Below are 25,364 nucleotides of genomic sequence, written 5' to 3'. Positions count from 1 at the left end.
TAGGATCAAAGGGTAGAGGGCAGAGCTTTGGAGGTCACTGTGAGAACTAGGACTTTTTCCCTGGAAAGGAATGAGGAGCCACAGGAGGGTTTATAGCAGGTGAGGGACATGGTCTACAAATGTTTCAATAGGATCCCCCAGGCTATTGTGTGCACAATGGACTGAGCGGGGGCTGGGGTGGGAGCAGGGTGACCAGGGAGGTGGCTACTATAACAGTCCAGGTGAGAAGGATGGCATTTCTGAGAGGGTGGAGTCAGTGGAGGTCGGGGGAAGTCCTGGGGTTCAGGATCCACCCTGAAGGTCCAGCCACAGGATCTGTTTCTCAAAATACAGTGTAGATACGGGGGGATGGTGAGAGGAAGAAGGGAGATGAGGACATTTCATGGTCTGGGGTGTGAACAGCTGGATGATCTTCAACAGCTGATGCTGTGAGTTTTCTCCTCCCCCAGAGGCAAATCAGGAGTGGGCACTGAGTGGAAAAATGAATGAGTGGGATCAGGAGGAGTTAAAGAGGCCCTCGGAGCTAATCCTTCCGAACTACAAACTTAAATAAAAACCCGTGCCTAGAAAGATGATGAAGAACGACACCCTGCAAGGAGCCCAGACTATGCTGCAACCTTGAGGGCTCGTGGAGACCCCATGCCGGCTCTCCGATGGAGTCATGCACAGAGCGAGGGCACACAGGCCCAGGATCTGCCTGAGAGGTCGCAGCATCTCAGGGAAGCAGACAGCAGTGTGGGAAACAGGAAATGCTGGACTCGGCAGTCGGGGGCCTGGGCTCTGGTTTCAGCTGGGGCCTTGGGTCCTTGTTCACCTTTGGGCAAGTCACGCCCACTTTCTGAGCCTCAGCTTCTGTAAAGTGAAGCTGCTGGGTTTACAGTCCCTTACTCAAACTCACCTAAAGCAGAAAGACAGACAGACACTCTCCTTTCCATACATTGGTCTCCACCCCACTGGGATTTTAATCAAAAGCAGTGGAAGGCCTCAGAAACCCACCCAGGCTTGGACTGAGGGGTGGGTCTGGTGGGAGAGCAGGAGGAAGGAAAGAGAAACATGGTGCAATTTTATTTTAATATTTGTAATTATTCCCAGGCTAAAAATAAGGCACAGAGCAAAGTGTTTTCAAATGTCGGCATTAATGAACACTTTTTATCCAACATAATTCGGGCCCCCAAATGCGTTTATGTCAGACTCCGAGATCTCACGAGCAGTGCCCCTCGCTGGGCTGGCTTTCATGGCTTGGAAGCGGTGCAAAAATGAAATGTCCCACAAGTGCAGGCTGGCAGGCCTGCTATTAGCAACAGTATAATCATCAATTACGTCCAATCACAAACTACTGATTTTATAATTATCAAATGAAGTTCTAACTTCTCACCTCTGCTCAGCGGCAACTAATATAATCTCTCAGTTCAAAAAAAGGAAGCTTTTTTTTTTTTTCCCAGTTCCTCTCATGCTCTTTCTCTCTCTTCTGGGGAAAAGAATTTTCAGGCCTCCACATAAGACTGCATTTAAATTGCTTGTCACTCAAAACAAAGGCGAACCACTCATTTGTAATTCACCAGCCACCTGAACAGACTGCCTGTTTTCCTTTAAGCATCCATGCACTGAAGCACAAAGATCATTTTTCTATTGTTAAAATTGTATAAGTCAGAGCTTTTTTTAGCAGCGAATACACAATTTCACTTCTCTTCCGAGGGCTCCCAGCATAAAAGGGACAGGAGGCTTTCTTTAGTGCCTTACAAATACATTTTGCTTTGGGGTATTAAAAAAAAAAAATCAACTATGTGCTCATATAATGAGCTGAAAAGCTATTAAAGTCGTTCATACATGAGGGCAGGGCAGAAGTTAGGTTTCCCATCCTGCCCAGGGTGTGGCCAGTATATGAAGTCAGACGATTGAGATTCATTCTCATGGGCACTGGGAGCATCTGTGTCCAATTTACTGTTTTGGGGAGCTCCCGGTATCACAAACATGGCTCCGTGTTGACTGGCACTCAGCTGGCAGACTTTGAGAACAGAAACAACCCAGGGGTGGGTGCCCCAGTTTGGACCTTTTTGGTCCAGGCAGGCTCTAGCTGTGTGCCTGACGATCTGGCTACCTCATCCTTGAGGGCCAAGCCACGGACGGCTGCCATGAAGCCCCGTATGCAACTCAATTCTGTGGCTCAGCCTTTGACAGCCAGGCCTGTTTCAACAACAGCACAGTTTTTCTGTATAACTGATTATAATCATAATACCTTCCAATTTTCATCTAGAGCTTTTTATAATTTACAAAGACCTTCCACAGGAATTAGTGCATCTGAGCCTCCACACACTCCCAGAGGGGGCTCTGGCAGGGAGGATAGTTCTTGTTTGAGGGGCCCAGAGATGCTGATATGGTGGTTCCAAGTCACACAGGAAGGGGTCGAGGCAGGGTGTGAACCATATCTCTGGATTCAGAGCCAGCTGTGCAGCAGAGAATTTGGGCCTGGATTCATGCAACTTCCCACTTGAAATGGGAGAGTAGCTTCTGTTTTTGGTAAATTAGAGCAGACTCAGGTTCATCCCTAAAACGTCCCCCTCTCAGGCCTGAATATGCTGTGTTTTCTGAAGAGGCAGACCAAGGAATGGGGCTCCCGCATGCCCACCAGAAATTATTCATAAACCACAGCCAGTCTTTTCTTTGCAATAGCAGTGACGGCTAACAATTCCTGATTTCAAACAACAGTGAAATTATTCTGTATTATACTGTGATGGTGGATACACATTATGCGTTTGTCAAGGAAGACTGTACAACAGAAAAAGTGACCTCCTAACGTCAATCATGGACTTTAGTTAATAACAGTATATCAATATTGGCTCATCAACTGAAACAAATGTAGTGAACTAATGCAAGATGTTAACAGAGGAAACTGGGGTAGAGAGCTCTATACCTCTTGCTCACATTCTCTCTAAATCTAAAATGGCTCAACAAAATAGTCTATTGTGTCGGGCAGGTACTAGGTACCAGGCAAAGCTCTCAGTGTGGATTACATTAACACATTCAATCTGCGCACCAGCCCTGTGAGGTCAGTATCATTATCTGCCTGATTTTACTGGTGGGGAAAACAAGACATCAGAGAAATCTACCTTGCCCAAAGTCACACAGCAAGGGGCAGAGCTAGGATTCATACCCTGGACCCCAGAGCATGTGCCCTCAGCCACAGTGGTAATGGGATCACCACTGGGTTCTCTCCAAAAGCCTGCCCCTCATCCCTGGATACTATGCGAGCATCTTACCTCGATCACGGGTGTCAGACGGCGCAACAGGGGTCGTGAACGACGGGTCCAGGTCCAGATACATACCATGGACATGTTTTCTTGGACCCTCCAGTGTTTTAAAAATATTTGAGCCATAAAAATTCATCAAGTTATACACTTAAGATTTGCACATTTTACCGTATGCAAATTACACCTCCATAAAGTACTGTGAGCATGAAAATGTGTGCATATATATGGAGCCAGCATTTCAAAACCAGAAGAGATCCAAATTGCTGGATTTTCTTGGAAAATCAGAGGATCTGGCCAGCCTGGGCCCACATTTTCATCAACAACTGCCGCCTGGAGCCAAGCAGCAGTCTCCCATTAAGACAGGCCTGGGGGTCGGCAGTTCACCCTGGCCTCCCGTGTGCCTGCAGTACAGGTGTGGGACCCCTCGGGCACTGGCGTCCTCACCCTGGCCTAGGCCAGAAGTGCTTTTCGCCTTGCTTTGGTTTCTCCACATTCTTCTTGAGTTCCACCAGCCCCCTCCCTCAACTTCATCCTTCAAATAGGGATTTCACAGGCTTATGAGAAACAGGAGTGATAAGCAGGGTGTCCTGCACTGGTCCTACTTCAAGCTTCCAGACAGCCCCACATGGCTGCCAAAGTGCCTTTCCAAATAGCAACAAGATCCTGTGTGTGAGCCCTCCACCCCAAATAAAAATGGTCAGGCCCTCCCAACTCAAGTCTACCTGGGACCCCAGAAAGGGGCCATTCAGAGCATCTGGAGGATTCTGTGCCTTGCAGAGTGATGAGAAACTCACAGGCACAGTGGAGAAAGACCTGCAGGGCTCGGCTGTCATGGTCTGATGGGGATGGCAGCGCTAACTGGGTCTCAGAGGAAAGGGGAGAGTGAGGGCGGGAGGACAGCAAGGAGATGCACACAGCTGGGGCTTAATAAAGGCTCGCAGATTCGAGGAAGGGCTGGAGAGCACACAAGCTTTGGAGTTAACTTCTGCGTGACCTATGTCTAAAACTTGCATCTCTGGCTGTGTGACTTTGGGCAGGTCGCTGAGCCTTCAGTGCCTCAGCTTTCCCAACTATAAAATGGGTACAATGATGTGACAAGCTGCCAGAAGGATCAAATCATGGAGGTGAAGCACCCACCAGAACTTAATGATGAGTGAATATCCTTTTGTGCAGTCGCTCAGTCGTGTCCGACTCTTTGAGACCCCATGAATCACAGCACACCAGGCCTCCCTGTCCATCACCAACTCCCTGAGTTCACTCAAAACTCATGTCCATCGAGTCGGTGATGCCATCCAGCCATCTCATTCTCTGTCGTCCCCTTCTCCTCCCGGCCCCAATCCCTCCCAGCATCAGAGTCTTTTCCAGTGAGTCAACTCTTCGCATGAGGTGGCCAAAGTATTGGAGTTTCAGCTTTAGCATCAGTCCTTCCAATGAACACCCAGGATTGATCTCCTTTAGAATGGACTGGTTGGATCTCCGTGCAGTTCAAGGGACTCTCAAGAGTCTTCTCCAGCACCACAGTTCAAAAGCATCAATTCTTCGGCGATCAGCTTTCTTCACAGTCCAACTCTCACATCCATACATGACCATGGGAAAAACCATAGCCTTCACTTAGACGGACCTTTGTTGTCAACGTAATGTCTCTGCTTTTTAATATACTATCTAGGTTGTCATAACTTTCCTTCCAAGGAGTAAGCGTCTTTTAATTTCATGGCTGCAATCAGCATCCACAGTGATTTTGGAGCCCAAAAAAATAAAGTCTGACACTCTTTCCACTGTTTCCCATCTATTTCCCATGAAGTGATGGGACCAGATGCCATGATCTTTGTTTTCTGTATGTTGAGCTTCAAGCCAACCTTTTCACTCTCCTCTTGCACTTTCATCAAGAGGCTTTTTAGTTCCTCTTCACTTTCTGCCATAAGGGTGGTGTCATCTGCATATCTGAGGTTATTGATATTTCTCCCGGCAATCTTGATTCCGGCTTGTGCTTCTTCCAGCTGCACTCAATATGCCAGCAAATTTGGAAAACTCAGCAGTGGCCACAGGACTGGAAAAGGTCAGTCTTCATTCCAATCCCAAAGAAAGGCAATGCCAAAGAATGCTCAAACTACCGCACAATTGCACTCATTTCACACGCTAGTAAAGTCATGCTCAAAATTCTCCAAGCCAGGCTTCAGCAATATGTGAACCATGAACTTCCAGATGTTCAAGCAGGTTTTAGAAAAGGCAGAGGCACCAGAGATCAAATTGCCAACATCCGCTGGATCATGGAGAAAGTAAGAGAGTTTCAGAAAAACATCTATTTCTGCTTCATTGACTATGCCAAAGCCTTTGACTGTGTGGATCACAATAAACTGTGGAACATTCTGAAAGAGATGGGAATACCAGACCACCTGACCTGCCTCTTGAGAAACCTGTATGCAGCTCAGGAAGCAACAGTTAGAACTGGACATGGAACAACAGACTGGTTCCAAATAGGAAAAGGAGTGCGTCAAGGCTGTATATTGTCACCCTGCTTATTTAACTTATATGCAGAGTACATCATGAGGAACCTGGACATTAGGGACACCAAATCCAGCTTCTGTGTGGAGACTCCAGCAATTAAGATATGCTTTGTTCAGGGTTAAACACGGAGTGAGGCTGGCCAAGGCATCCACACACGGTTCTTGAATTTCTGGGCAAAGGGATCTGAGGGTGTTAGAAGTTGGCACTATTGAAGGGAATGTGAAAGGTGGAAACTGCTGGAACATGAGTGTTAGTCACTGAATCACGTCCAGCTCTTTGCGACCCCGTGGACTGTAGCCCGCCAGGCTCCTCTGTCCATGGGATTCTCCAGGCAAGAACACTGGAGTGGATTGCCGTTCCCTTCTCTAGGGGATCTTCCCAACCCAGGGATCGAACCTGGGTCTCCTGCATTGCGGGCAGATTCTTTACCCTCTGAACCATTAGGAAAGCCCTTCCTGAAACATGAGGATTTGAGCCAAATCACCAGAGGTTGAGGGTCAGCAATGCTAAGAACCACCCCAGCCAGCCTGGCAACAACTGGTCTCTGAAACACAGGTCAGTCCAGGAGTCTGTGCACCAGGCCCTCCCATGAGCTGGTTCAAGACCCTGACCTGGCCTCTGAGCTCTCACTGCCTCCAGCTCTATTGGATACAGGCCGCAGCATCCCCAGCTGGGAGCCCTGCAGTGGACCCAGGTGGCTGCAGTCTCTCCTCTTGAGGCCATCCCAGGAAGTTCTCCGAAATGCCAGCCCAGAAGAGCTGAGTTAAAAGAGCATGCATGCCCTTTATGGAGAGGCGGCCACCCAAATGCCACAGAAGCACCACCTGCCCAGGCTTTTAAATATAGCATCGTCATCTCTGGGTGTCTCTGGGGAGTGTGGCTCAAGACAGCTCTGTGAGAACTGCGCCCGGACACTCAGGGCACTCCTCTGTCTGCTGACCAGTGTGCACAGCCAGGGGCCGGGGGCTCAGCTTCCTCGAGTGGGCTGATTCAATTCCAGTCGAATTCCATTCCCAGTTCCCCCACTTCTTTGTGACCCCGGGCAGCCATTGGCCTTCTCTGAGCCTTTGTTTCCATATCTGAGGATGACGATAAGGATTAAAGAAAGACACTAAAACTGCTTAGCATACAGCCTGGCCAACAAACACTTAACTGATGCTAGTTTTACTATTATCAACTATTATGATCCTCAATGTGCTAAGCACTACGTGAAGAAGAATAAACCCCAGCTCACAAGGCCCCAAGGAAGCGAGGCATAGACCACAGGACAGGATAGAAGGCAAGCAGCACTTTGAGGAGGGGGAGTCAAGGAGGGAGGGGTTTATTCTGCAGGGGCACTGGCTAGAGGAGGGCTTCAAGGGGGTGGCAACACTGGCTTGCAAAGGATGAGCAGACTGTTGAGCTGCAGAAGAGGGAGACAGGGTGGCAGGTGCTGGGGTCAGAGACAATTTGGCGTAATCATGGGGCTTCCCTGGTGGCTCAGTGGTAAAGAATCCGCCTGCCAAAGCGGGAGTCGCGGGTTCGATCCCTGACCTGGGAAGATCCCACATGCCGTGCACCAATGAAGCCCGTGTGCCATGACTACTGAGCCTGTGCTCCAGAGCCCAGGAGCCGCAACTACAGAAGCCTGTGCACCCTAGAGCCTGTGCTCTGCAACAGAAACCACCACAATAAGCCCTCACGCAGCAACTAGAGGAAAGCCCACTCAGCAACGAAGACCCAGCATCGTCAAAAATGAATAAAGAAAGAAATAAATTGAATACATATAAAAGAGGCAGCAATCTAGTATAATCAGACAATGCTTACTGCACCCCGTCTAAGCCCAAGGTTGTGAACATGGAGCCCATGGTCCAAATCTCATTACGTACTTTGTTCACGTTTTAAAAAATGTTTATCTTTGGCCAACATTTAGAGATCAGGAGATTTTACATAAAAATTGAGATTTCCAGCTCGCCAGAAAAATTAGAAAATGGGGCCACAGAGGCCTCCGCGCCTATGTAACAACAGCATAAAAAAATGAAAACAGTAATAATAGTAAATATTTACTGAGTGCTTAAAGTGTGCCAGGCGCTGCTTTAAGTGCTTTACACACACTAAGTCTCCAAATCCTCATGAAAGCCCTACAGGGTGAATGCAGTGATGGGGAACCCTGTTTTCTTGGCTGTTTCTCAAAGATAGGCAGCCCCCTTGCAAAGCCCCACAACCCTCATCCTCCCAGCTGAGAGCTAAGGATGGCAGCAAATGAAGGAGAGGCATATGTTTGGTGGGAAACGTGGAAATAATCAAGGGTGAGTGGATTCATGTAAGTAATTTAATTACCTCGCACAGCTATGAAATCTCTCAGTTTCCGCTTCCATTATTAATGATGAAGGTTAACTATCAGAGGACATCATCTATGGTTTCCTAACATACAGGGGAGGGAGGTTTAGGTGTCCCTAGGTAGTCATACCTGCTTGTCACTGATCAGGTTGGTCCCTGCCTCCTGCTGACCCCCACCCCCACCTTGAAATTGACTGGGAGGCACATTATACACCTTGTGATGGAAACACTCGGCACTACCTATAAATAGACTTGCCCCAAACATCTAACCTGAATATGATCAAGCTTCTAGATCCAATTGCCCATGCATGGCAAATATAGGGGACAGAGGACCAGGTCAAACCACACCACAGTGACACAATCAGCAAATCCCAGCTACAGGTGAGGTGACTTGCCCATGGTCCCACAGTGAGTGGTGGGCTGGGATTTGAACCCAAGTTCATGAACACAGTATTCTCCTGAGACCACATGAGAGACCAGAGGAAGTGCAGCTGGGCTTCCAGAGGGTGGGACAAGGAACCAGAATAGTCCAGAGCAAGAAGGGTGGTTCCTCTGCAAGGGGCAAGTCCCCTGGCCCTGCTCTCTAAAGGCAGCTTTTGGCTTCCTCGACTAGTCCCAAACTCAAACTCTTGAGATACTGAATACTGTTGACCTTGCTTGATACTATGTTGGCCCTGGTGCAATCAGCTGTGATAAGAGGAATGTTTTTAGGAAAAAGATCCCAGTTATTTCCACACAGAGATCAGAAGTGGTAAAAAAAAAAAAAAAAAAAAGATGGCCAGGATGTTTACAGATTAGAATGTGTGGCAGAGATAGTATGACCAACTTGTCCTAATTTGTCTTGGAATTTTCCAGTCTTACCATGAAGTTTTGTACTTGAAGATCTTCTCAGTTTTAAAACCCAAAGTTTTGCATCTCAGGTAACTCTCAGTCCAGGGCCGAACCAGTTGGTCGCCATATTTCAGAGGCACATGAGTCAGTCTCAACGTGTGGACTCTGTGTGAATCCTTGTTGTTCAGTTGCATCTGATTCTTTGCGACTCCCAAGGACTACAGCACATCAGGCTTCCCTGTCCTTCACTATCTCCTGAAGTTGGCTCAAACTGATGTCAACTGAGTCAGAGATACCATTCAACCATCTCATCCTCTGTTGTCCCCTTCTCCTCCTGCCTTCAATCCTTCCCAGCATCAGGGTCTTTTCCAGTGTGTCAGCTCTTTGAATCAGGAATTGGAGCTTCAGCTTCATTCCTTCCAATATATATTCAGAGTTGATCTCCTTGCTGTCCAAGGGACTCTCAAGAGTCTTCTCCAACACCACAGTTTGAAGGCATCAGTTCTTCAGCATTCAGCCTTCTTTATACTACAACTCTCACATCATACATGACTACCATCCTGGTACACACTAAAAAACAATTAAAAAACTTAAGGGCCAATAAGGGACACTGCAGCATTGCCTGAGTACCAGGTATTAAGAAACTACTCTTAAGACAAAAAGTGCAACTATGTGTGGTAGGAATGTTAAGTAGACTTATTGTGGGGATCATTTTGCAATATATACAAATATTGAATCATTATGCTCTAGACCTTTCCATACTAGTTTCAGAAAAGGCAGAGGAACCAGAGATCAAATTGCCAACATCCGCTGGATCATTGAAAAAGCACAAGAGGTCCAGAAAAACATCTATTTCTGCTTTATTGACTACGCCAAAGCCTTTGACTGTGTGGATCACAATAAACTGTGGAAAATTCTGAAAGAGATGGGAATACCAGACCACCTGATCTGCCTCTTGAGAAATCTGTATGCAGGTCAGGAAGCAACAGTTAGGACTGGACACGGAACAATAGACTGGTTCCAAACGGGGAAAGGAGTATGTCAGGGCTGTATATTGTCACCCTGCTTATTTAACTTATATGCAAAGTACATCATGAGAAATGCTGGGCTGGATGAAGCACAAGCTGGAATCAAGATTGCCAGGAGAAATAACCTCAGATATGTAATGACACCACTCTTATGGCAGAAAGTGAAGAAGAACTAAAGAGCCTCTTGATGAAAGAGAGAGAGGAGAGTGAAAAAGTTGGCTTAAAGCTCAACATTCAGAAAACAAAGATCATGGCATCTGGTCCCATGACTTCATGGCAAACAGATGGAGAAACAGTGGAAACAGCGGCTGACTTTATTATTCTGGGCTCCAAAATCACTGCAGATAGTGACTGCAGCCATGAAATAAAGACACTTACTCCTTGGAAGAAAAGTTATGATCAACCTAGACAGCATATTAAAAAACAGAGACATTACTTTGCTAACAAAGGTCTGTCTAGTCAAGGCTATGGTTTTTCTAGTAGTCATGTATGGATGTGCGAGTTGGACTATAAAGAAAGCTGAGCATCGAAGAATTGATGCTTTTGAACTGTGGTGCTGGAGAAGACTCTTGAGAGTCCCTTGGACTGCAAGGAGATCCAACCAGTCCATCCTAAAGGAAATCAGTCCTGGGTGTTCATTGGAAGGACTGATGTTGAAGCTGAAACGTCAATACTTTGGCCACCTGATGCGAAGAGCTGACTCATTTGAAAAGACCCTGATGCTGGGAAAGATTGAAGGCGAGAGGAGAAGGGGACAACAGAGGATGAGATGGTTGGATGGCATCACTGACTCAATGGACATGAGTTTGGGTAGACTCTGGGAGTTGGTGATGGACAAGGAGGCCTGGCACGCTGCAGTCCATGGGGTTGCAGAGAGTTGGACACGACTGAGCGACTGAACTGAACTGATGCTCTATACCTGAAACCAACATAATATTATATATCAAATATATCTCAATTAAAAAAAGAAATGTGTTAAAAAATTTTGGATGATATTGTGGTTATGTTTATAAAGAGATTCCTTATTTTTTAGAGATATACACTAAAATGGCTTCCAGGTGGCTCAGTGGTAAAGAATCTGCCTGCAGTGCAGGAGATGCGGGTTTGACCACTGGGTCAGGAAGATCCTCTAGAGAAGGAAATGGCAACCGACTCCAATATTTTTGCCTGGAAAATCTCATGCACAGAGGAGCCTGGTGGACTACAGCCCATGGGGCTGTAAGAGAGTTGGACATGACTTAGCAACTAAACAACACACTGAAATATTTATAGGTGAAATGATACAATGACTTGGGTTTGCTTCAGAATAATCCAGGGTGGAAAAAGGGAAGTGGCTATGCATGAACAGTCATTGAAACTAGGTCACATGGCTCATCATTTTATTTTCTTTAACTCTCACATATTTGAATTTGTCCATAATAAAAAGAAGAACAAATGAAACAAATGACTGTTGGAAGATACCCATTCTCTAAGTCAAATTCGACCACTCAAAATTTATAGGTTTGATCTTGCCTTTTCTGTAAAGGGCCAGAGAGTAAATATTTTTGGCTACGAGGACCATATGGTCTATCATAAGTATTCAACTCTGTCCTTGTCGAGTGAAAGCAGCCACAGACAGTGTGTGGCTGTGTGCCAATAAAACTTTATTTACAAAAACAGGAAGGGAGCTGGATTTGACCCAGGGGCTATACTTTGCTAATCCCTGGTCTAGAAGGGTATCAACTGGGTTCAGTTCTATGACTTACTTGCTGTTGTGACTCAGGATCAGTCATCTAACTTTTCTGAGTTTTCTCCTCTGTAAAATGGGGATAACAATAGTAACTACATCAGACCAGGATTAGGCCAGATAAAGAATAGAGCTGGGTCCATATCAAAGTGAGCAGGTCCTCAAACAGCAGGTTGTTACTGATTTATCATATCCTGCTAGAATGTTTTGTTCACTACTTAGAACAGCATCTGGCACGTAGTAGAAGCCAAACAAACATCTGTTTAAATGATGCTTATGTTTCTCCCTATCAAGAGAAGAAAATATGGATGGAAGAACACAGTCTTCTTACTACTTTTCAAAATGTCAGGGTCTCCCCGCCTTATACCTTGAAAGAGGAACAATTATAACAGAGACATCTAAGTCCTACTTCACACTTTGAGTCAGTTCCTGAGAACTCCCTAAAAGTTTGCTCAGCTAAGTATGCGTAAGCATCAGAAACATTCAGGGTTGACAGCTTAACTCCAAGGAAGTTGGCCATCCCAAGCTCTGATGATCACAGAAGCAGCAGACTGTTCTATCTGCCCCTCAAGGGCTTGGCCAAAGACTGAAACATGGGTTGGATAAACTTTACTGATAAACTTCACTTGAAGGCTCCACGGAGGAACTGAGCCAACGTGGCAAGTCTTCAGGCAGTCTTGGTTGCCATCTTTTTTGGATCAAGAACAATCTCTTAGCCACTGGAACTTGACTTACTGGTTTTGATTCTCTTTTCACAGAGAACGTGTAGGCTAACAAAAGGTCTTGGCGCGGGCAAGTCATGTGGGAGAATGAAACAAGATGGGGCCAGAGCCTGGCTTCAATGAGCAAAAACTGGAGATAACCCATTCTCAGCAGCATGAATTTCTTTATCTTGACCTCTGGGCAAAATACAGGTGATGGGGCTGGTTGAGATCTGTACACCTTTGGGGCTTTCTAAACCCTGAGGTAGATGCAGACGCTGTCAACCCTCTCTGTATGAATCACTCTACCACTCTTCCAGGAGCAAAATTCCAAATGTCTGCAGGAACCTAGCAATAACTCCAGGATGTGAAGTGGCCAGTCGAAAAGGTTAGATGAGAGGGAGAACCAGGCTGTGTGGATGGACAAAATGATAAGAAGCAGAATTAGGCTGATGGCAGGTGGTGAGTCAGTCACCTTCTTTCTTTCCGAGATCCTTAGCAGCTGATGTTTGCATACAGGCACCTTCCTGTCCATGGCTGATGCACCAGGGGCAGACACTGGGCTAGGCCACTCATCTTCGTTATCCTAAAAGTTTAAATCTGAGACTGGTTGATTTTTATTTGTCTAGGTAATTAGCTCCAGTGACAGTAGGGTGAACGTGGGGACTGAGATGGCTGTCACTGGCAGGCACTTCCATCTACCATGTGTGAGAAAGCTAGCCCAGAAAGAGGGCAGAACAAGGACTCTCACCCCTTGTAGAAGCAGCCTCTTTGCTTCTGAGCTGTCTTGCTTCCTTGTCCCACCCTCTGGAAGCCCAGCTGTGCTTCCTCCAGCTTCTCACGTGGTCTCAGCAGAGTGCTGTGTTCATGAGCTTGGGTTTGAATCTCAATCCTACCACTAGTGGTGGGACCTTCGACAAGACACCTTATCTTGATGAGCCTTAGTTTCCTCATATACCAAAACTTCTCTCACAAGACAGAGGATTAAATGACATAACTGTGCATCTGGCAGACAACAGATACCCCATTAATATCAGATAGTTAATATTAGAATAAATGATTCTCATGTAGGCTAACTTGGGTGGATTTTTGTTTCCTGTAGCCCAAGGTTTTCTCTTAAGATGGAACTCCAGCTGTCCTCGACACGGATGCCTCTCACTTGGAGGCTCAGGGCGGGTCTCCTTTCTTGCCCCACCAAGGCCAGAGACAGAACCCAGACTGAGCCAGAACACAGGCAGAGGTGCTGTGTTGCTCACAACACCTGGACAGCCCTGGCAGCTGCTATACCCTAACCGTACTCATTGCAAAAGCAACAGGCAAGGCAAACAGATGGCTTTCTTCCTCCCCCAAGATGGAAAAAGAAAAAAAAAAAAAGGAAAGGGGATGAACAGATTTCCACTGGCTAGAAGATCAAAGAGAAATAGGCATTTTCACTGATAAACTTCACTTGAACGCCGTCCCTGTGCCCAGGGATGTCATCATCCCAGGGCAGGATCGGGCTGGGACCAGCTTGCTGTTGCCTATTGATGTATCATTAATTTCTTTTTGTTTCCCGCTCCGGTGTACAGCCGACTCAAGGTGAGAGAACGCAACTGGGCTGCGACTTCTCAGATTGATAGATTGCGTTTCTGTGCTGGGTCCGTTTCATGCTTGGTGACTTTGCAGCAAAGCAATTATCACTGTGGAATGCATAATGGCCTAATTAATAACTAATGTCAGGTTGGCCTCTGAGCCATGATTATACCTTAGCGAGCCAACTTTTTTTTTCTTTTAAACATTCCGAGAGAAAAATATTATTATAATTGACTGGTTAAATTGTCAAAGTGTCCCTACCCTGTGGACATGGGGCATTGCAGGAAGCACATAAAGCCTGGAATAAAGAGAGGTGTTCTGCCGCCAATCGGCTGCGTGGCCTTGCTCAGCATGAGTATCTTTGGGCCAGAACCTCTGCACCTGTAAACAGAGCCACCTTTCTGGAATTGAGTGGGGTTCTTGGAGCCTGGGGCAAAGTAGCTCTTGTTCACTACTGGATCCCCAGGGCCTGCCACACAGTAGGTGCTTAATAAATAACGATCAAGGGTAAGGACTCTGAACCTGGACTGCCTGGGTTCAAATCTTGTCTTTGCCCCATGCTGGCTGTGTGACCTTGGGCAAGTTATCCAATCTCTCTGTGCCTCATTCTTCTCACTTGTAAAATATTGCTAAAACAACTTCTACCTCATAGGATGGTCACAGGGAATAATAAATTGATATCTGTACAGTGCTTAGAATGCTGGGGTTGAGCCAAGGCCTCCCCGGCTCCTGGGGTTAGGTGTCTAAACCAACAGGGCTTGTCTTTAAGAAACCAGTTCTGCCTCTGCCTCTTCTGCTAACAACATCATCCCCACTGACCCCTGGAGCCCGATACCCAGGCCTTCTATCTCCCTCGGCCACCTGAAGGCCAGACCCCCACATCCAAACTCTTTTGAACTAGCCTTCTCTTTGCCACACCTCTGCTTCTGCCTCAAGTCAGGACACCATTATTGCCACATGTCTCAAGTGTTCCAGACCCTGACTTCCAAGTCGACCCTCTCCTACCCCACTCACCTCCAGAGGGATCTTTCTAGAAAAGCCTCCTGGTTATGTTGTCCTCATACATCAAGAGAATCCATGTCACCTCATCTACCCACAAGACAAAGTACAGAGTTAACACGGCATTCGAAGCCCCCCTGCCCTGCCCAAATGTGTTTCCTTGCCTCATCCTCTCCCTTACCTCCCTACATATCGTAGCTCCAGAAACATGGCACAACTCACCAAATAGTGGCAAATAACTATTCATTTTAAGCCTTCTGTGTATAATGCACTGAGCTAATAAACACTCCAAACATGACCATCTCGTTCAATCCTCACAATAAGCCTGTATACTAGGTACCGTTTTATTGAGGCAATAGAGTGAGAAAGAAGGGAAGTGACCTAAGATTACCCAGCCAGTGTTCAAACTGGGGCTCAAACCCAGGTCTGCCTGATGCCAAGGCAACTTGTACTCTTACCACCACACCTTGTTTTCTGTGTTTCATCCTGTCCAAGTCTTCCTAATCCGAGCTGGGATTTCACCTCCTCCAGGAAGTCTTCCCTGATTGCTCGCCGATAAAGTAATCACTTTCTTCTTGGCACACGTAGGACATGTTGCTCTAACTTCACATTTGCTTTTTTTCTTAGTTGACTGCGGACGTGGGCTCCCAATGGGTGGCTTGGCCTCCCTGTTGGACAAAGCTCATTTCTTCTCTTAGCCAGGCCAGCACAGAGATATATACAGAGTAGGAACTTTATAACACCTACCAGATCGTTAAAAGTTCTTCCTTGCCCTTGCTTTGCTGCTTCCTGGACTTGACAGGCTCCTTGAAATTCATGTCCAAAATGTAGTCACCCTACTGTTTTCCTGGCCCCATCCCACCCTGCAGTAGCTAATGAGGTAGTGACTTCACCCATTAGGGACAGTGCAGGACACAGGGTTATGTACTCACCTAGCCCTGTTTTTTCAACACCTTCTTGGGCACATGTTAAACTCTATTTCCAACTTCCCCTGAAATTGGACACGGCCTTATAGCTGAGTGCTGGGCAAGGAAGTGTGGGTAAAAACAATGTGGCCGCTTCCAGGTCTTGAGAACTTGAGAACTTTCCCCATGTACTGTTTAAGTGAAGGGGACTCTGGAATGCAGTGAAGGCAGAGGCAGAAGACAGGAGATACCTGGATCCCTGAATGGCTGCGTGTAGCAGAGCCCCTTTGCGTCATTAACCAGCACTAGACCTTGAAGTTACTGAGAAATAATCTCTTGCTATGTTTGATGTCATTGTTACAGGAATGAGCCACCATGGCTACTGCAGACACACTGGGTTTGAATCCTGCCTCCTTTACTTCTCAGTTATGTGATCTGTGTCTTCACTTGAGTTTCAGTTTTCCTTAGGATTCTCCAGAATATCCCCAAACAACCCAGATGTCAGATCACCAGCCTTGAGTATGGTATCACTCAGGTGCTCAAGAAATGGAAACCCCTCCCACCCTCTGAGCCCACCTGTGTCTCAGTCCCCAAATTTCAGGGCGGCGCCTCTGCTTATTTTCAGGACATAGGGTTTGGCTGATCCACGAATATTTGGCTTTGTTTTAATTAAGTGTTGTTATTTTGTAGTTGTGCTGAGAAGAACTGTATTAGAGGGCAGGAGTTTATAAACCTCAAGAAGGAACTAAATAAGAGATTTTTGTCTGTCACACTGTGGGGTCTAAGGCCAGGAAGAAGGAAGATGGAGGGAATTTAGGAGGTGAGGTGGTCTTTGAGGGTGGGGAGGCAGAGGGACCAGTGTACCAGGGTAAGCTTGACTCAAAACGATGCTGCACTTGGCAGGGTAGGTGGGGGTTGGGTAGAAGCCAGGGCACAGCTGAGGGCCTTAGGGACTCTGGCCACCTCTCCCGGGCTTTCGGCCCTGAAATTCTCACTTCCCTTCTCCCTCAGAGCGTTAGCACACACTGCTCCTTTTACATGGCATGCTGTTCCACCCTTCCTGTGGCTAGAATGTGCCGCTTCATGCTTTAGTTGGTAGTCATTTCCTCCTGGAAGTCCTCCCTGACATCCCAGGATGCTCTCATAACCCCATGGAGATTGTGTCACAGCCACGGCTATGGACGATAATTACATATTCACTTGCTGTGCGAGGGCCTGAATTACATCTGTCTTCTCCCAGAAGGTCAGCTCTGGAAAGGAATCGACTGTCTTATTTGCTCCGGTGCCTAGAATAAGTGCTCTGTATATACTGACGGAGAAACTGAATGAATGAATAATCATTTTCTCCCACTCCCTGTACACCTAAAAGCAGGAGCCAGCAAAGTCCTCCTGTAAAGGGCCAGATAATAAATAGTTTTGGCTTTGCAGGCCATACAGATTGCTGTAACGACTCAGCTCTGCAGCTGTGGTGGGAAAGCAGCCATGGACAATACATGAATGAATGGGCATGGCTGTGTTCCAATAAAGCTTTATAAAAACAGGCTTTGGCCTGAGGGCCAGAGTTGGCTGCCCCTGTCCTAAAGCTGGCTGTTTGGTTCTCTGTTTTCACTTGCACTTCTAGTGGTGTGCTGGGGCTTACCTGTAGCAGCTTGCCAAAGTTGACTATTAAATTTTCTGGACTTTTACAAGCTGGTTGTTAAACATGGCCATAATTAAAAATTTAATTCATATAAACCTACAATACATAAGTTACATTAAAAATGATGGTACTACAGTCTAGATGAATCTTGAGGACACTTTGAGTGAAATAAGTCAGTCACAAAAAGACAAATACTGGATGATTCTACTTCTATCAAGTACCTGGAGCAGTCAAATTCACAGAGACAGGAAGCTTAAAACTGTCATTGCCAGGGGCGCGGAATGTGGAGTTACTGTTGGGAACAGAGTTTCAGTTTGGGAAGATGAAAAAAGTTCTGGAGATAGATAGTGGTGATGGTTGTACAACAGTGTCAATGTACTTAATGTCACTGAACTGAAGAGTTAAAGATGGTTAAGGTGGTAATAAATGTTATGTGTATTTTAACACAAAAGATTGAAAAAAAGAGGGAATACATATTCAGAACTCATCAGTTCCTAATAATGTGGTGATATATTACTACTCTTGGGGCTCCGAAGTTATGCACAGCTATTATGTCTGCGGTGGAAATGCTACCTGAGATGCTACTGCCTATCTCTTCCCAACTCCATGTTGCCAGCCTGAAATTGTTCCTGGCGGGAGTATTTACACCACGGAAGTCAGGAGTCCCCTGTCAGCCAGCTCTACATTTACCAGTACACGGCTGGTTATTTCCATGTATCCGTGTCCTCCACTAGATGGTGAGCTTCTAGGGCAAGAGCATCTCAAATATTAGTATCACCAGCAGCTTTTAAAATCCTGATGTCCAAGCCTCACACCAGACAGAATGCCAGCCACTGTGGGGAGGGACCCAGGTCTCAATATTTTTTAAAGTCCTCAGGAGATTTCAATGGGCAGTTTGAGCATCTCAAACTTTAATGAGCACATGAATCACAAATCACCAAATTATTGAGGATTTTTTTTTGAAATATAGTTGACTTACAAGGGGACCTTGTAAAACTGCGAATTCTGACTCCGGAGATCTGGGAGGTGGGGTAGGGGGCATTTCTACCACACTTCCAGATGATGCGGATGCTGCTGGCCCCATGCTCTGAATAACAAAGGGTTAAAGGATGAAACTCACATGAAATTCAATCATAACTGTGACTGTTGCTGGCCCTGAGGAGCATGTGTCTGGCTGTTTCTCTCATTCAGCTGTGTGGGCCCTGGGGACAGCAGGGTTATCTACAGCTGCCCACAGCCTCATCCCTGAAGCCTGGAACTCACCCTGGTATACAGCAGGTGCAGAATAAATGTCTGCAAGACTGAAGGTCTCAGTGGAACTGGAAGGGAAGCAGGGATGGGCATGACATGCACTCTACAGCTGCTGGCTGCAGGGGAAGGCATACTAGCTCTAAAGCATGATGCAACGCTCCTGATTCTGGGAGGTTTACGCCACACAAAACCATTCAAGCTCTCTACCTGCATGAATCCTCCCAGCCTACCTATGTGGTAGGGGCAGTTACCATTCCCAGTTCACAGCCAAGGAAACCGAGGTTCACTGAGACCATTGGTCAAGGAGAGAGCTGTGATTGGAACCCAGGTCTATGCAGATTGAAGCTTCTGTCATTTCTGCTCCACATTACAGGAGCCAGAAGAATGATCTGTGTTCACCCTCTTAGCTTCAGTGCTTAGCACGGTTCTTGGCACACAATGGAGCTCAACTGTCAATATTTCCTGAGCAGTGAGTCAATGATGTTCACCACCTTAGCCCTTGAATACCATGCCTGGCACACAGCAGGTGTTCAAGAAACACCTACTGAAAGGATGTCCGAGTGACCACAGGAATGGGCACTCATGCCCCGAGGAGACGTGCTGGCTGCTGCAGGAGCCTCGCTTGGCCTGCCACTGGCCGCAGGCAGACACAAGAGCTAAGAGATGCTCGGCTGACAGCGCCACGAGATGGATACGCGCCCGGCGGCCTCATCTCCCCACCGACTGGCCCCGCATGGCCTTCCATAATGCAGTCCATTAAAAGGCTTGTAAATTTTCATACACGAAAGCCTACCATGGCATCAGCACAGACTAATTGTTGTTAAATGTGCGGGAATGTTACTGCCATGGCGCTGGAGCGATCACTCTTCCCAGCTCGGCCCAGACACCGGCCCATTCCTCTGCAGGCGGAAAGCTTACAACGTTCGCACAAGGCCAAAAAGCAATTCGTGTCAAAAAGATCAATAATATAAAAATAAAGCATGAGAATTCTAGTTAAAGGGAATGTCATATAAATATGTGGCTCACGTCCATGATTCCAAGATTAAAAAAATCAATCAATATCGTTCTTTAGATGATGTTATTTCTAATGAGAAATACCCGCAACAACTGCAAATAACTGCTTAACTGGGGGGAAAAAAGCATTAATAATTTACTTTATAAGGCATATGATACTGAATGAAAGAGGATTGCTGCTGGTTCTTAATTTGGTTGTAATATGGCGTGACAGGTTCAATGATGCTTTGGTGGCTTCTTAATATTAAATTCAGAAGGATGTTCAGCTCATTATAAGTTTTACCCCAAGCTGGGCAGGGCAAAGCCAGAGGGGCCAGACCAGGTTACGGGAGCCAAGAAAACCTGCATCATCAAAGTTATTGTCACCAGAGGAGGGGGTGGGGAGTGGGTGTGCACATACATTTATGTGAGCCGGTAACAGGAAGGGTGAATCTTGCAAGTGACACCCTGTTTAGTGAGCACTTGCTGTATACAAGTCCTGGGCTGGGTATGCAGACTTGGGTTTGAATCCTGCTCTCTGCAATGGGCTAGGCTTCCCTGGTGGATTGTGCCTGGAAAAAGCTCAGCAAAGACATATCTAAAAGGCACAGATCTGGCTGAAAAAAGAGGTCTCTTTTCGAACCTCTAACTACCTGCAAGTGTTCAATTCAGATCCTCAATGTAGAACTGATCAATTCTACAAAAATCTATAGAGTGTTCTCAGCTTCTTCTGTACCCCCGAAGCTCCCTGAGGAGATCCACTCAGCCCTCCAAGCTGAGGGCTGCGTCTTCCACCCTCTGCTCTGCTGGTGAAGAGCTGTGTGAGCTGGGGCAAGCAGCTTAACCTCTCTGAACTGCAATGTCTCACCTGTCAGAGGGGATGACACCAGTGGTGCCTCCCTTGCTACACCGCTGAGACGTGGTGATGCATGGCTCAATGCACAGTAAGTTTTGCTGGCTAGTGTTCCAGCCTGAGTCACCACCCACCACCATGTGCTGGGTGCTGAGCCTCAGTTACCTTACCTGAGAACGGGCGAGAACAGATGCTTCCTCATGGGGCTTGGGGAGAAGTGGGAGGGATAAATTCAGCTCTTCAGCTGGGAGTGCTGACTAATGTCCAAAGAACACTCACTATGTGCTGGGCTTTGTTCTTGGACCTTTTCAAGGGTCAACTCATTTAACCCTAACATTGACCCTATGAGGTAGGTATTATTATTATCTCCATTTAAAAGCCAAGGAAGTTGAGGCCCAGAGAGGTTAAGTGACCTGCCCAGGATCACACAGTGGGCAAACAGGTGGGTTAGGCTGCAAGCCTGTGCCAATCTAGCTCCAAACCCACACTTGTTGCCACTGCTTATCTTTCCTTCTGGGTCTTGCTGGTCAGCAAGGTCGCTTCTCCCTGGCTTTGCTGGCTGGTCAGGACTGCATGCGTCTAACGTCTGTGTGGCCCCAAGGGGGCCCCACTCACAAAGAGATGGCATGCCAGTGCTGGGAGCGATAGAGAAAGGGTTACCTTGGGAGTAGGAGAATTATGATATTAAAGACAGCTGAAATAGCAAACAATGTTAAAAGGCAAAACGCAAAAAAAAAAAAGATTTCGTAATTAAATTTCGACTTAAAGGGAAGGGCAAGAGTCCTGAAGGCAGATGCAGAACAGGACGGGGGCACAGGGACCAAGTTAGGACAAGTCGTGCAGAGCTGGGTGGGGGGCTCAGGCCCGAGCCCGTCTCAGGCGATCTGAGCTGTGAAGACGTGCCCTCCAGGCCCCACTTAGGCAGCGCAGCTTCAGGAACAGGGACTGGGGACCTTGTCCTGGTCAGAACCCCTTCCCCACCCACATATGCCTGTGAGGGAGCAGCAGGGCATCCCCAGAGTCTGGGGCTGGGACAGAAGGTGGGGGAGGCCGATGATGACTTTAGGTTCTTGGCACAGGATGGGGGCAGAGAGCAGGAGCTTGGGCAGGCGGTGTGGGGGCTCAGGTAGGGCATGCGAGGCAAATAGTCTCCTCCTCGCTGTCATTTTTGAGAGGCCAGCCCCACCCCCGCCATGCGGAGGTGATCAGGAGGCTGAGGGATCCTGTTACAACTGGAGTCACAGCCGGGCCCGCCTCTGCTCTAAAGCCTCCTGTGGCTCCCACTCAGGCAGAGTCACAGCCAAGGAGCCCTGGGGCCCTGAATGATGAGACACCCACAAACATGAGTTCTGCTACGCGGCATGCTGGGTGAGTGTGGGGAGCCGTGCTGGGAAAGATGGGAGTCCAGGCCTGACTAGGGGTTGGGGTCAACCAGGGAGAGCTTCCTCACTCTTGGGAGGATCTGACACTTGAAAGGAGTTAACTGGGTCAAGAGACAGTACTGGGAAAACATTCCAGGTAAGAGAACAGCAGACACGTCGCCTGAGGTGGGAATAAGCCAGGCTGTCTACTGGCTGAAGGGAGAGGCTGGGAGGGGCCAGATGGCCTGGGGTTTCTGCCCAGAGTGCCTTCTCCACCCCACACCACCCTCCTGAGCCTGAATTCATGCCCACCTCGGTTCTCATCCCGTCTCAGGTACTAAATGGATGTCAGTCGTCTCCCTGGAACCTCATCTGTAAAGTGGAGATAATCACAGAACCTTCCTGAAACAGAAATATCACGAAGCGCACACAAACAATCATTAGAAAGTGCTCACCGCACGGCAGACGTGCAATAAAAGTCATGTCAGCAGACTTCTCCAGCAGTCAAGGCCCCCTTCAGGGCCAAGCCTGGCTCCTGACGACTACAAGAGGAAGCAACTGAGTCTCAGCGACTTCTGAATCGGAGGCCACACAGCAGATATCCTGGCCTCTCTCTCATTAGGTGCCCTGTTGGTCCAGCCTGGGTCTGATCGATCACTAGTGTCCTGGCAGGTGGATATGGGCAAAAGAAGGAACTTCCAGTCCTCTGCCCACCTGAAAGTGAGGGAACTCCGTTTGGTAGACCATGTTTGGCACCTCTGGCTACACGAGACCTGTGGGAAAGGGTCTGGAATGCCTCAGAACACAGGAGATCATGACTTGTTACATCTCTGACCAGGTGGCACCCCGAAACCCACATGAATCAGGCTGTCCAAGTGCCATCACCCCATTTTAGAGAAGGCACAGTAAAGGGTAACTCACTCAATGAAGGGTATATATATATTTACTTGCTGACTGAAATATCCACTCATCCAACCAACACCGATCCACCCAGGATAGAAGTGCCAGGCTGGTGGGCATCGTGCCATGCTTTGCCACCTAACCACCCACAGGGAAGGCAGCAAGGCCTCCTCTTTTGCTTTCTTGCAGATGCTATTTCAACATAACCCTCTGCTCCTCCACAGACAGAACTTCAACTGTATCTGCTCTAGACCTCCTTTAGCCATTGGGGTTTTTCCTGTAGATGCACCCCAATTCCATGGGAAGAAATACAAAGGAGAAGAAACGAAAGCTCAGAACTGCTGACACCTGCGCCCCTGGAGGGTAATGCTAGGTTTGAAGCTGAGGAGGCTGCGTGCTGTCTGTGTGCCCTGGCTTCTGCCTTGGGAGCACCCATCACCCTCCCTCGGGCATTGGGAGGGCAGAAGGCACTGTTCTGCATGGAGGTGGGGATCTGAGGACCTGGTGCTGGGGAAAAATGAGAAGGATAAAATCTGGCAAAGGCTGAAGGAGAGGGGCTGGGGGCGGAGGTACAGAAGAAAATAGAGAAGAAGGTGGAAGAAAAGAAGAGGAGAGAGGGAGATGAGTGTTGAGGATCAGTGGGGAGGAAAGAATTGGCACTCTAAATCCGGGCGTTCTGATTACCTACTGTTGTGTAACAACCCACTCCAAAAGCAAAGGGCTCATAACAACTTCTTATGTTCATGGTCCTGGGGGTTGACCGGGCTCAGTGGGGTGGTTCTTTCTTGTCATCTCTCAGGCAGCTGATGGCCAGCATGGTTCCTTGACTTGTGTCTGGTGCCTTAGTGTCCCTGGCCCCTCTATCATGTGGAGACTCATCCCTCAGGGGCTCTCCATGCAGGCTGGGCTTCTCACCACAGGGAACCTCAGGGTGGTCACATTTCTTACAAGAAAGCTGGGCTGGAGGAGGCAGGAGGTAGAAACCCCAGGCCGGCTGAGGCCTCTGTTGTTATGGGCACAGGGTCACCTCTGTCACGTCTATTGCTTCAAGTGGAAACTACTCTACAGGCCCATATTCAGAGGTTCAGAGTAGCTCTGCCTGCTGATGGGGGAACGCCAGGATACAGCACAGACGTGCAGCCACTGTGGGGACAGTGTGAACCTGAAGTTCAGCAAACACCAAGCTCCTGAAAGGCGGTCATGCCACACAAGCTCCCTCTGATCCAGAGAGGACAGGGAGACAGCATCCTCAGGCCCAAGCAACCAGACACACACACCACAGTGAGAGCAAATGGCTTGCTGGCCACTTGACAGTGAATCTCACCGAATCTCATACGATCCGAACAGCTGTCCCTACATAGGAGGAAACAGTGGCTCAGAGATATGAAGTCACTGGCCAAAGTCACACGAGCAGTGTCAGGTGGGACTCAGACCCAGTGTCTGACCACCACTCTCTCTCGCTTTCCATGAGGGTCAGAGGCTGTCTCTGCCTCTTTGGTTTCCAAACTGCTGTGTTTCAATCAGGCCCAGGTGAACAAGTATGTCCTACCTCAACGGAAGGGGTTTTCCACCATGCAGGCCACATCTCCTTCATGGTGGAAGAGGAAGGAAGCAGGGGAAAAAAAATAACTCTCCCAGCAGTGGCCTTGCCATCTTCTGGCGGGGCCACTGCACACACGCCTTAGCAAAGTTTCACCTCTGATTTAGCATAACAAAACTTTTAATTTAGATGTTTTCATCTCTCTCTCCAAGTAAAAATAAGTTTAAAATAATGACTGTAATAAATGAAGGTAATTAATTGTAGTTTGTTCCTTTACTGTCTAGTCAGCTTAATTTTACCTTTTCAACTAATAATGAGAAAATAATTTTTGTGCTCGGAGGGTTAATGATATGTAACTGCGAGAACTGCTAATTGCATGTTGCAATCCATCCATCAACAACCCCATCTGTGCGACTTGATTATGTTTGCTAAATTATTGCTTTGAATTATCTTTCATAAAGCAACTTTTGTAATTAGCGGGGCTTTCGTCTTGCTCTTTTCTCTGCGCACAAGGATATTCAAACTTTGGCCATTTCAAGCTGTCTCCATTAAGCCACCTTCTCTGGCTGTCTTTGTTTCCCTGAGCAGGGGGAATCAAGACTGTCCTTTAAGCAATCAAGGCGGAGAGGGAAAGCTTCCTCAATTCACAGCAGGGCAAATTCACTTCCTCTCCGCCTCCCTCCCACCACCAGCACGGTGGGGAGAAAAAAAAAGAAAGAAAAAGAAAATAAGACCCCCGCATACATAGTATGAAAAGATAAAAGAATGCCTGTATTCTGTATACACCAGGGCTGGTGGAGTGAAATTAAGGAATGAACTTGAACGTGTTATATTTCAACAAGAGGCCCGCAATTGGGGAGAGGGAATGACGGGTACGATATTCAGCCTTGGCGTTTTATGGGTTAGTTTATGTGACTCTGGAAGGTGTTCGCCTCAGGGAATATTCCTGGGAGGTGATTAATGCCCACTTGGGAATCTGCAGCTCTGAGCCCA

General features: G+C 47.5%; 1 protein-coding gene across 3 annotated transcripts in view; it reads right to left on the bottom strand.

Moving 5' to 3' along the window:
• The window catches only part of CUX2 (cut like homeobox 2), a 277,084-nt gene that overhangs the window by 70,635 nt on the left and 181,085 nt on the right, over window positions 1–25,364 (bottom strand). Inside the window, exon 1 of one of the 3 annotated variants that reach the window (XM_055405611.2) lies at window positions 22,244–24,676. The exons of the other annotated variants lie outside the window; for them this stretch is intronic. Within the exon in view, the coding sequence (XP_055261586.2) occupies window positions 22,244–22,255 (12 nt within the window). The 5' untranslated portion in view covers window positions 22,256–24,676. Of the gene's footprint in view, window positions 1–22,243; window positions 24,677–25,364 lie in introns of those variants that run through there. 3 annotated transcript variants of the gene reach the window in all.

The sequence above is a fragment of the Moschus berezovskii genome, chromosome 19 (genome assembly GCF_049115385.1).
Source record: "Moschus berezovskii isolate FMDL1 chromosome 19, NW_MosBer_1.0, whole genome shotgun sequence".
Classification (NCBI taxonomy): domain Eukaryota; kingdom Metazoa; phylum Chordata; class Mammalia; order Artiodactyla; family Moschidae; genus Moschus; species Moschus berezovskii.
This window is presented reverse-complemented; position numbering and strand designations above follow the sequence as displayed.